Source organism: Ixodes scapularis, unplaced genomic scaffold, assembly GCF_016920785.2.
Source record: "Ixodes scapularis isolate PalLabHiFi unplaced genomic scaffold, ASM1692078v2 PGA_scaffold6__148_contigs__length_123643588, whole genome shotgun sequence".
Classification (NCBI taxonomy): Eukaryota; Metazoa; Arthropoda; class Arachnida; order Ixodida; family Ixodidae; genus Ixodes; species Ixodes scapularis.
This window is the reverse complement of record NW_024609881.1, coordinates 77,533,606-77,545,928: the sequence shown is the minus strand read 5'-3', so window position 1 is coordinate 77,545,928 and position 12,323 is coordinate 77,533,606. Positions and strand designations below refer to the sequence as shown.

Genomic DNA, 12,323 nt, shown 5'->3' with positions numbered 1-12,323 from the left:
TGTTTGGGCAGTATTTAAAATACAAGTATTCAAAGTACTGATTTTTTTATATTTAAATACAATTAAAAATACAATCCTTGATATGTAATTAAATACGAGATACGAAACACACAAAGTATTTTACATGGTGCCCATCCCTGCCTTCAAATTACTATTGAAATCAACCATCTAAAGTTCTCTAGGTCAGAGGGCACAAAAAAACCAAACCACCTTCTATCATCACCCGGTAAACCTTAAAACATTTTCTTGAAATCGTAACATGCAAAATAAACTCCAGTCTCGGGTGAAGTCACAGTTGAATATTCACCAGCATGCTTGCACCCTTGTTTTCTGTTGGTTGATTTACTATTTTACACCTCCTAATGTGAATTGACTTCAATCAACTCGATTGTTGATGTTGTTGTTGTTTTTTCTTTTTTTTTCTTAACTTGGTGCACTAATTATTGATTATTAAACTGAAGCTTTTGCGTACGTTCATTAGCTATTCTTACGAAAGATGACGTTTTACGTGGTCGGAGGTACATTCGAGGAAGACCCTGTTTTTCCGCTGGATCCAACCGGAATACCTTTCAAGTGTGCAGAAGTACACACAGAAAAAAAATCCGACGATAAATTTTCTTTGGAGAGACGGATTTGGACCCATAGACTTCCGAACAATTGGTAAGTACTCACGGATCATCTAATTCAAAATATATTCGAAGTTTCTTGTAATAAGGGACGTAATTTACATTTTGGCATATATTTTTTTCGGTTTGTTCAGACGGTACATATTGTGTGCAACACCAAGGCAAAAGGCCAGATTGTCTGACGAGGCCCCGATGGTGCTATAAATATGGAGTATAGAGAATTCGGCAGAGGCACTTAAGACTGCTACGTGTCGGAATGCTTCCGCAGTCCTACACGCAGCGCAGGCGCGGCGAATCTTGCCGGCTTTACGACTGCTTCCGTGTCAGAACATTGCGTGGCTGTGCTTTTCTTTGTGTTTTATTTCTGAAGAGCATCCGCTTTGACTTCGAGCGGCCGCGCCGGCTCCCGTGACAAAGCATGTGATATGACGCGTCGCAGCCAATTAAGGTGCCGTTTTTCGCGGTTACGGGTTTTTAGGTGCCGTTTCTCGCGGTTACAGACGCCACTGGCTCCGCTCCATAAGACAGTTATAAGGCTTTCGCATTAACAATTGATCACTGTCAGCGGCAGAACAAAGATATATAAAAAAAACGGTCCAATTAAGTACAGTACATGTCACAAAAGCAGCATTTTAAACTAAAACATCGTAATAGAAGAACAGTCGCACAAAGCGATAAATCAACTTTTAATTTATTTTTATTTTTAGCTTATTTTTTTAAATTAAGGGTTGCTTTTAAATATGCTTGCATTTGCTCGGTGAAAGCTAGGCTAAACGTGATTTGAGGGAATCTGATAAAATGATTTGGAATCTAATGCGATAATGTATGTTTGGCGATACTTGTCCTGGTTTTAGGGAGTATACATTTATCTTGGTGAGTATTCCAAATGTGGTATGTTCGAATGCAATGTGATGCGGAAGTTGGTGCAAGGAGCTTACTAGATATAGAACAATTGAATATAGAGTACTGTTCGCGAAATATTCTCCCGCTGTTAGAAAATGTGTTTAATTTTGTTGCCATCTCTATATAACATGTTCTTTTAATCTAATTCTAGATAAGACAACCACTTCTAATAGGGCATTAGATTTGTTTTATCATCTACATTCTAATGCTTCATATAACGTTTTTTGATAATTCAGTATATGTCCTAGCTTGCGTTGAAAAAGTCTATTTTTAATGCGTTAGCGTGAGTGCCCTGATACCCTGATTTTGAACTGGTTTGGAGCACACGTCATGGCCTCCGACATCCCAATGCGCGCGAACGCTTCTCCGGCCGTCCCATTCGTGCAAAAAAAAAAAAAAAGTAAGCGGGGGAAAAAACGGAGGCGGCGTTTTTTCTCGGTGAGGCGCTCTCAATCATCGAATTCGCCGTTTTAGTGGTTTCAGCATGGCACAAGAATGAAGATTCCAAGAAAACGTCGTGCTACATCGAGTTACTGCAGCTTCTACTTACATGTTTTTTGTGTTTTGTGGTAGAACGGTGAAAACTGCTTTGGGGTAGTAGATAGACAAGTTGCGATGCTTATAAAATTTGAGATATTCACCTGGACATGTAAAGGCTAGCTAGCGCTGCAAGCGCGCCTATTGGTATATTGGACTGCAATCCGTAGCGCGTAAAACGTTTCAGAAAAAAAAGTAGCTCCTTACATAAAAGATTCGGATTTTCCTAAATAAAAAAGATCATGCTGTACTTTTTTTCTTATTTCTTTTTAATCTCCGCACGTTGTTTGACGTAGGTTTCTGAGCCAGAGTACGAGGTTTGATACAATCAAAGCGCAATCCTCATGTTGTCCTTTTTATATTTTTTTTTATTATTTATTACGCAATTTATGCGGGCAGTGGCGTACCAACTTGTATTTGAGGGGGGCCGGGGGGGACAAACCAGACCCCCCCCCCCCCCCCCCCCGCCTCAGGGCCGGGGGGCGGTTCCCTCGGTATTCCTTAGGCGCTGTCGGCCAGTGTTTGCCCTGCCAAGTGGTGGCTGTTTCAGGGGGGGGGCAAAAGACATGCCTTGCCCCCACTGTGAGAACTGGAGGGGGAGGGAAGTGCCCCCTTGCCCCTCCTGTAAGGAAGTGTTGAGAGAACAGGTAGCTCAGCATAGAAGTGCGTGCCACTCGACGCAAAGCCGCAACGTGAGCTAAAGCACCACAGCTTGGAACGCGTGGAGCGAACGTTCGTGCTGCAGAACCGAGGGATCTCAAGCTCAATCCACACTCCTGCCCATTTTGATCTCGTCGTGCATTGTGCCCACGTGTGCTTGTATAATCACTACGGTGTGAGGCAGCTTAAATACCCCAGGCTAAGGGTCGCACTGCACTCGCTAAATTTCTCTACAGCAGACACACCAGGGCTGACTGACTTCCCCTTGTCGAAACAAACACACAGTTAAGCAACTCATGAGCTCCTGAATTGCGAAAATAATAAATTAATGATATTCATTCAAAGAAATGCCTGCACGTCTACTTACACGCAAAACACTCGAAGAGCCAATCTCTGTGATCTGCGAAATCGGCTCAGTGAATGATGAGGCGGAACATCTGTTTAGACCTCTAAGTGAAATCTGCGCTGTGGCATTACGCAACGCAAACATGACGCTTTGCATTGAGTAATGCCACAGCGCAGACGCAGACTTTGCTTTTAGATCTAAACGGATGTTCCGCCTCAACATTCGCTCAGCTGATTTCCTAAAAAGCAGAGATTAGCTCTTTGAATGTTTTGCGGGTAAGTAGACGTGCAGGCATTTCTTAGAGTGTTTGAAAGACTTATTTTGATTTATTAATTTCCTTCTTAACCAGCTTGCTCCAGGTGTAATTTCATGCTGCTCCTTTCTGGTCGCGTTTCGTTTTATCTAAACTCAAAGCATCAAAATCTTATTCTATATACTTTAGGACAAAAACAGTTGCGAAAATAATTTGCGAAAGTGGTCGCAAATTATTTATAATTTATTGAAAACTCAACGTACTATCGCCAACACTTTTATCGTATGTTAGGTCTCATTCTAAACTATAGCTTCCCGATTCTCGTTCGCCACAATATACTTCAATATTTTTTGTAAGTTTTACTAATTCTTAATACATATTTATATCGAGTAACCACGCGACTACTCGCGTAGTTACGTGATATTATGATGTCCGACACTATTGTCACGTGGCAGTGTGGCACCACGTGACAGTGTGACGTCACAAGACATCATGAAGTCACGTGACGTCATGGAGGGGGGAAGAGCTGATAACAGCTGTCTTTGTATAAACGTAGAACGCACGTAAAATGAGCTTTGCAGAAAGCTGCTTCGGCAGATAAAGGAAAACCAGTTTGGCAGTCCCACCAGAACAACCTGCCCCACTTGCCGTCAAGAGCAGAGACATGGCGGCGGCCAGATGCCTGCTCGCAATCGTCCTGTCGAAGTCAGGCTCGCGCCGCAACTTTGCTCGTCCAGAGACAGACGACGTCACGAATGCTCCGGATGTCACGTGCTCCCCGCTGGCTGCTCTCCGAGCGCTTGCCAGAGTGGACCGTATATAACGAAAAATACAGCCATCCGGCTCAAAATACAAACGTGCGATTGTCATTTACGGATATTGTGGATCACATTCAGCCTATTTCTGAACACGACGGGTATATTTCAAACTTCGTTGAAGTATCCCTTTATGGCACCACAAGCAACACATTCTTATGAAGTCCAGACATGCAGGGAAATCCAAGCTGACACCGGTGCGTCCCCAAACGATAATCTACGATGATGTTCGCGCACCACAGCCCTACGCAACCGGGAAGCCGGAAAGGGATGACGACAATTAGCATGGCGGCGGCAATACTTCCGGAATGCGCGCGCTTGCGCAGTTCGCTTGGTGACACGGTCTCCGGACGCACGGCAGGCATCTTGAATGAATGCAAACCAGTTTTTAATTAAGACAAAAATTAATATACATTCTCTACAGGAACTGTGCTAGCATGTTCTTTTTGTTCTTAGGGATTCTATGACAAGCTATTATAGTCATATAATATTTGCTTAGTTCGTTAATTGCCGAGTAAATATTCCGACGGGCTTCTCATCTTTCCCCTACAATATTATTGTTCAAGGGCATTAAAGCGTTTTCCGAGATCCTTGCTTTATTGTCATAACTCAATCTATGAGCACCAAACATCCTAAAAAGACCCAAAATTACATGCATGCGCGGCCGCCACCTGTTGTTCTGCGCCAAAGGTAAGTGTTGGGATTTTTGATAGTTTTTGTAATACGCAATTCGGCGCGTATGAATGTAATTTCGTTTTCTTTTAGGGTATTAGTGTTCGATAGACGGAGTTATGACAATAAGGCGAGGATCTCGAAAAGCGCTTTAGTGCCGCTTTAAATAAGAGGGTGATAATCTTCACCGTTTGTTTGGTTTTATAATAAAGAGTAAAGACGTGGATATTACGGGATTTTAGCGAACATTGTTGACTGGGAAGTGCAGAGATCTTTGCTTCATTGCCCCTCGCCGCGATAATAAGTTTGGCAGGGACAGATCTAAAAATAGCATTCTTTTAAAACTTTTCTTGGTAGCACACCGAAAGTTAGCCCACCCATTATTTTTCACCCAATTTTCTCTTATCTCTCGGGATATTACGGTACTCGTTTAATTATCCAGTTAACTTTTTAACTTATTATCGTTTTAGCCTACCATAGACTCCCGAAGACCACATGGATTATGTTGGCAAAATACTTTTGAGTATGTTTTTTATATGCATTTCAATAAATGAAAACCCCTTGTGTAGCCATTCAAGATGGCCGCTGTGGGACCGAAGTGTTAAGATAGGCTGTTATACGGTTCAATTTTGCTGGGTGGCCTTCGGAGTTCCCCTCTTCTGTATTATGTATACTCTGGTTTCCCCCATAAATGTGTTAAGCTCTTCTCGGGAATCCGAACCGTCGAACACAATCTGCAATTATACCATATCATAAGGTGTTCTAGGGAGAAGGTTTACTTGACCGCGACTTTTGCTTCACAAGCGTTACAGGTTGTTAAGAAATCAGCACGGTATGTAAGCAGTGTTTCGTGTGTGTGCTAATTGTGCGCTGTGTGTCTGTGATAATTGTCGCCCAAGCTGCAGTTTTCACCGTTACAGGTTAAATTCGACGTATGACATAGTACCCAAGACATCATCAGGATATGGGGCTCCGAACTACATGGACATCTACAGAATATATGGAAACAGAAGTAGGCGAGTTATTCAGTGAATATTCGACAGGTCTGTTTGCATTTTTTTTTTATTTGCCAAATCTCTCCCACTTTTTTTTCAGCTCAAGCAGGAACAATGTATCTCTTGTTGTCAGACGTCAACTCATGCGCTCTCTTGTACCATGAAAAGTCAAGTAAGCACCCCTTTGTAACTTTGGTCGCTGACATTTAGGTTGGTTCATGTGGCAGTCCACCAGAGTGAAAGACAAAGTTATAAACAAGCGAAAAAAAAAAGAGCTCTGCTTATTCAAAAACATCGCTCGCGTGTGAATGCAAACGAGAGCTCATCGCTATTTCCACTGCTCATGAATTCCAGACGCTTTGAATAATCAGCTATCCCATACAAAAATTATCTATAAAAAATTCTTTGTATGGCCAGCTATAGAAAATTGGCCCAATTAGCTATTGGCGACGTGAGCGATCGAAAGCGACGCTGTGGTAGGCCTTCCACGATTGGCCGAATGCTGACCATGACGTTAGCAAATGATTTCTCATCGACGGAAATAAGAGTAATGTAAGAACTTCATTCGACGGTGTTGGCAGTTTTGCTTTCAGAGCGCGATGATTTCAAGCTTCCACCATGCTATTTACAAACACCATCGAACTTGCTGTTCGCGAGGTAATGACGTCACGAAAGGTGACCATAGGAGGGCGCCACCAAAACATCTCGCCGCCAATAGCCGCTATTATGGCTTTTGGTGGCACCCTCCTATGGTTCACTCTTGTGACGTCATTACCTTGCGAACAACGAGTTCGATGGCGTTTGTAATTAGCATGGCGGATGCCTGGAATCATTGCGATCTGAAACCAACACTGCCAAAACCACCAAACTTGAATTTCTTCCATTACTCTTATTTCCGTCGATGATAAACCCTTTGGTGACGTTATAGTTGGCGTTCGGCCAATCGTGGAAGGCCGAACACAGCGACGCTTTCGATCGCGCACGTCGCCAATAGCTTTTAATTTTCTGTCGTCTATCACTGGTTAGCTGCCACTATCTATAGCTTTTTCAATGAATAGCTATGGAGTTTTGTATTGCTCACTCTACGGGTCTCTTTAGAAAGAATCCTATAGCCGCCTACGGCTTTTCTTGTGTTTTCTTTAGCCGTCTGAAGCTTTTTGTATGGTTTGCTATAGAGATTTCTAGGGCTTTCTCTTCGGATCTCTTTAGCCAGCGTGCTACAGCTGCCTATGGCATTTTCAATAGTTTCTTTCGTCCTCGACATCTTTTTGTATGATCTGCTTTAGAGGTTTCTATGGTTCTCTTTATGAGTCGCTTTAACCAGCATGACATGCCTATGGCTTTTTTCAATTTTTTCATTCGTCATCATAGTTTTTTGTATGGTCTGCTTTAGAGACTTCGATTGCTTTCCCTATGGCTCTCTTTAACCAGACTGCTATAGCCGCCTATGGCTTTTCTTATGGTTTTCTTAGCCATCTATAGCTCCTGGTATGTATCAGACTTGGACGTAGTTCAACTACTCTACTCAAACTACTGTAGTTTAACTACTTTTTCGAGTAACTTGGTAACTTTCAATTACAACTTGATTTGGGTAATTAGTAGTTTAATTTAACTAATTTTTTCAGGTAACTTCTACTCAAATTACTAACTACTTTCGAAATTATATAGTGCTAATTTTGCCCATCACGAAAGTTTGAGCGCAGAATTGAATAAGACGCCGGCAGAAAAAGTGGCATTCCCCAACAAGGGGCCCCCTTGTTCAGGAAGGCGTCCTTGGGCCAAGGTGGCGATGAGCTGCCAAAACATAACACCGGCACGCACGAACGCAGGAAGAGATGCTTAACAAGCCTTGGTCGGGTATTGACCTAATACGGTAATGCACGCAGGCGCCGCGTTTCCAGCTGCAACCATGAAAGACGGGGACACTCCGAGAGTTGTTATTGTTTTCGTGTTGTCTGTCTTTAGTGAGTTCTGACTCAAGCGGCAGGTTCCACGGGAGGCGCCACTGGAATGACCTCGCAGCTGGGCTCCTGTTCCCATGGTCGCCTTGTCATCAGCGCATACGCCTTTGCAAAGCCGGACTCCCCCGCGCACAAACCCTGGCACAGATAATCAGTTCATGGGAGCACTTTCCCGCTTCCAGCTGCAACTGTATACGAGCGACGATGCTTGTTCACGTAATCCTTCGCGTCCTTCCGACCATCCATGCCTGGGAGACCTCCTCTTTGTTAAAAACGATTTACTTGTCAGGCGTGTCAGCGGCATCAGAATATTGTAGTCGTCGGGGAGGATTGCGAGTTACCCTTGGGAGATCATTTTGTTGGACCCGGCGTCAGCGGTGAAGTATACTTCGGTTCATCATCTGTTAAACCAAAACAATTTTTTTTTTCAGTAGCGTAGCACTAGCACTACAACGGGACGCGCAGTCATCCGGATGATCTCATCGTCGTGGCGCGAGACTTGAATCCTTGACGATCTGGTGCACTCGCTCAGCGTACTCTCAGAACGACGTCGGAATAAAGAGGGGCCAGTCATAACAATCTCAACTTGACGAAGAAAAAAGAAAAAAGGAGGAAAGTTTGTTACAAAAGATCCTGCTACCCGAGGCAAACCTCACATGTTTAGTCATGGACACCTAAGATGCCGACAATCGCTTACCCGACCCTGCACAGCCTGTTTCTCAAATTCAACGCTGCCGTTCCATCCAGCCCGTCGGTGGAACGTCTATTTAGCTGGGCTGGGGGCGTCCTTAGAAGGAAAAGGGGAAAGCTCTCCTATCAAGAACTTTGGAAGTCAATTGCTTCTGCGAGCGAATAAACTATTTTGGCGAAAACGCAAGCCATAGATAGACTGCATTTATTTTAGGCTCGCAGGGTTTTTCATTGATCAAAACTGCTGTTCATTTTGCTACCACAAAAATATAAAAAAGTAACTTCGAAAGTAACTTCAAAGTAACTCGCTACTTTTTACAGTAGTTAGTAGTTTACTCAATTACTATTACAAATACGTAATTTCTACTCTACTCCAATTACTTTTGGCGTCGATACTCAGTAACTTAACTTAACTACCTTTTTTGAGTAATTTGTACATATCTGGTATGTATATATGTATGGCCTTTTATAGAGATTTCTGTCTTATTATATGGGTATTTTTAGCCAGTGTTCGATAGGTGCTATGGCTTTTTCTATGCTTTCTTTTGCCATCTATAGCTTCTTGTATGGCCTGCTATAGAGATTTTTATGGCTTACTTTATAGATCTTCCTAACCAGCGCGCTATAACAGGCGATGACTTTTCCTGTGTGTTTTTTGTTTTTGTTTTTTTAGCCGCCTATTGCCCTCTGTATGGTTTGCTCATTCTATAGTTCGTCCTATGGCTCTCTTTGCCCATTGCGCTATAGCTGCCTATAGCATTCCCTATGGTTTCTTTATCCACCTACTGCCTTCTGTATGGTCTGCTATAGCTTATCCTATAGCTCGTCCTATGGCTCCCTTTACCATCGTGCTATAGCTGCCTATTTTCTTTCTTTTTACCGTAATCGTATGAAATGTGAAACAAATTATTTGTTCTCACTGTACATCTTAATAAATAAAAGCGCCGACCTTATATCTGGATATAAAAGACGAAGGTTGGACATCAATTCAAGATGTTTCGAACTTAATAAACCTAATTAAAACATTAACAAACCATTAAAAAATGTACTCGCTCAGGGGTGTGCCAAAAGGCAGGTAAACAGACACAAAGGATTGTTTTTAAATCTCCTAGAAGTTTATTACACACAGCTTGTTCCGTAAACAAGTACAAACTAATCTGTAATATGACGTGAGAATGTACTACTAAGCTGTTTTACAACTGAGAACATTGCAAAGCAAACAAGAACCGGGATAATTCTTGGCCGGTGTGTATTCCCCCGGAAGTCGGCAGAATTATTTCCCCGAAATTCTACCGGCAGTCGCCACTCATTGGCAGTGCAGTCAGTTCATCGAACGACGTTTCATCGACAGATTGTTTGATCGACACGCGATGTCTCAAAACAACTCAGAGTATTTTTTTTTTTTTTTTTTTTTTTGTAAGGAGCCGTTTTAGACTTTCGCCGCGAAGCGGATTGAACGGGGTGGGCCAAATGGGTTAACATCTTTGTAATGAGCCGCCGCAGACTGTGGCCACGAAGCGGCGTGAACGCTAGAGCCCATCAGTGAGAACTCCTCACATCCGATCGTTTTCACTTGAGATCTGCAATAGAAGCTCCGCATCCAAGAAGGAGCATTCTGCCTTTGTTAACACTTCGACGCACGCGCAGCCAGTGCACCACGGAAAGTAACATGCATGCGTGCGGAAGATGGAGCATCTCCAGCACGCAAGTGAAACGTCATGTTCATTGGCACAGCCGGCTTCTTCTTGGTCTAATCGTATTTTGAGTTTCGTCATTCACCTGGATCCTTCTATTGTTCGCCATGATTCGTTCCCGCCCATTTTGGAGGAGAATGAAGTCGCGCACTCCTTTCTTTTATTTGAGTACTTTTAGTGACGTACCGGAATAAATCTCAAAATTCAATTCTGCAAGCTCCACCGCTGTACTTTTGCCACGAAAGTAGGGCTAGATAGTGGATTGAACTTTCGGAACTATCGAAGTAAAAACTGATATCAATCAAAAGTTACAAATAAAAAAAACTTATGTACGGAGGTAAGCTTTTTTAATTATAATTATTCGAATCATCTTGTTAGACACAAGATTCATAAGATAACACACACACACATATATATATATATATATATATATATATATATAATCTAAAATACACCTGCATATATCATAATTCTCAACATTACAGGGGCACTCAGGTGAATTCTAAGATCGTCTATTTTTAGAGATAACTCGATCTACGGGCTCTAGGCTATATATATATATATATATATATATATATATATATATATATATATATATATATATATATATATATATATATATATATATATAATCTAAAATACAGCTGCATATATCTTAATTCTCAACATTACAGGGGCACTCAAGTGAATTCTAAGATCGTCTATTTTTAGAGATAACTCGATCTACGGGCTCTAGGCATCCTGAAAGACCTGAAATTACACTCTTGGTGGGCCGATTTCCCTATTCAAAATCTAACCAAAGTTTGTGACATGCCCCTCTTTCTGCGCCCTGGAGCAGACACAATGGGGGGGGGGGTCACCGTCGGACGGCATTTTTGAGGAATAAGGGCAATATTACATGCACCCTACTACACACAAAGATTTGACGTTTTCATAGAAATATAATGGACAACGCCCATACAAAGAGCAATAGTAGTAATGCTCGGGATCTCTACGCCATGAACTATTTTCATTGGTCAAATTTTATGGAGGTGGTGTGGAGCCCGAGAGAAAATAGTGCCCGTGTCTTTCTATTGCTGCAAGTTTACTAGAACGTCAATTGCCATCTGGAACTGATCGTTTTTATCGACTAAAGTCCAGCAAACAATATGCCATCAAAAACAAGCTTCTACAAAAGGCACTTCGCTCGGCAAAGAGACGGACTTTTTTTTACTACGGTGCTTGAGGTGAAAACGGGTCTAGTGATAAATAATCCCTATTTTATCGCTACAGTTCTTGAAATCAAATGAATGTGATTTAAACCAACTATATCTGATTTTAATAAAATAAATATGGTTTATATAATTTATTAAAATAACTTTTTTTTTCCCTGGTTTCCGCCCCTGAAGCCTGTCACGTGCTTCGCGTCCATCGCTTTGATTGGCTGGAGGGAGCCGTAGCGTTCGCTCTTTACCAATTCACGGTGAAACGAAGTATAGAAAGTGAGGTAACAGTTAACCATGTCCCCATGTTTATTCTTTCCTCATTCATCATAATTCGTCGGCAGCCTTGGCTGTCCTTTTCTTCTTTTCTTTTTCCTTCCTTGTTTTCTTTCCATTGTTTGTTACGCCATAAAGCAAATTGGACAATTAATTAAATTTCAAAATATACTCCGATTTGTTTTTTCTTTTTTTTTTTTTGGGGGGGGGGGGGAGTTTTTTAATGGCCGTGACTTTCAATTACAGGTCACTGCGAGCTTTGGGAAACTCAGCGTCCGGGGAAGGATGGACTGCCTTCTTCTTTCTGCTCCAGTTATATACACGCATGCAACAATAATACTGTCATTTGGTACTACAATGACACTGTCTGCCACCGCAAGTAATCCTTTCCTGGCAAAGTCAGTGTCACGAATAAATTGATGAGACCAAACAGTTTGTTTAAGGAGTTTCAGTTAAAAGCGGAGCTCCTCACAAGGATCTATTTTGTTTGTACAGTAAACCTCGCCGGTTCCCACTTCGTACACCCACGTGCATAACAAAACACGTGTGTTACCTGCAATTACTCCACTAAAGCAACTAAAGCTTAAGAAATAGCATTTATTACAAATAAAGGTATCTATCCATACTGCTCCCAGTAATCGTCTCTATACCAGATTGCAAGAACAAGCTTATCTTTTTATTAATATTTTTATC

At 42.0% G+C, this 12,323-nt stretch overlaps 1 protein-coding gene across 1 annotated transcript in view; it reads left to right on the top strand.

The window, feature by feature from the left end:
* LOC115309969 overlaps positions 1-12,050 on the top strand; it is a 32,408-nt gene extending 20,358 nt beyond the window's left edge. Inside the window, exons 3-6 of the mRNA XM_040219550.3 lie at positions 482-660; positions 5,733-5,824; positions 5,908-5,979; positions 11,877-12,050. Coding sequence (XP_040075484.1) covers positions 482-660; positions 5,733-5,824; positions 5,908-5,979; positions 11,877-12,013 — 480 coding nt within the window. The 3' untranslated portion in view covers positions 12,014-12,050. The remainder of the gene's footprint in view (positions 1-481; positions 661-5,732; positions 5,825-5,907; positions 5,980-11,876) is intronic.
* Positions 12,051-12,323: the final 273 nt, after the last annotated feature.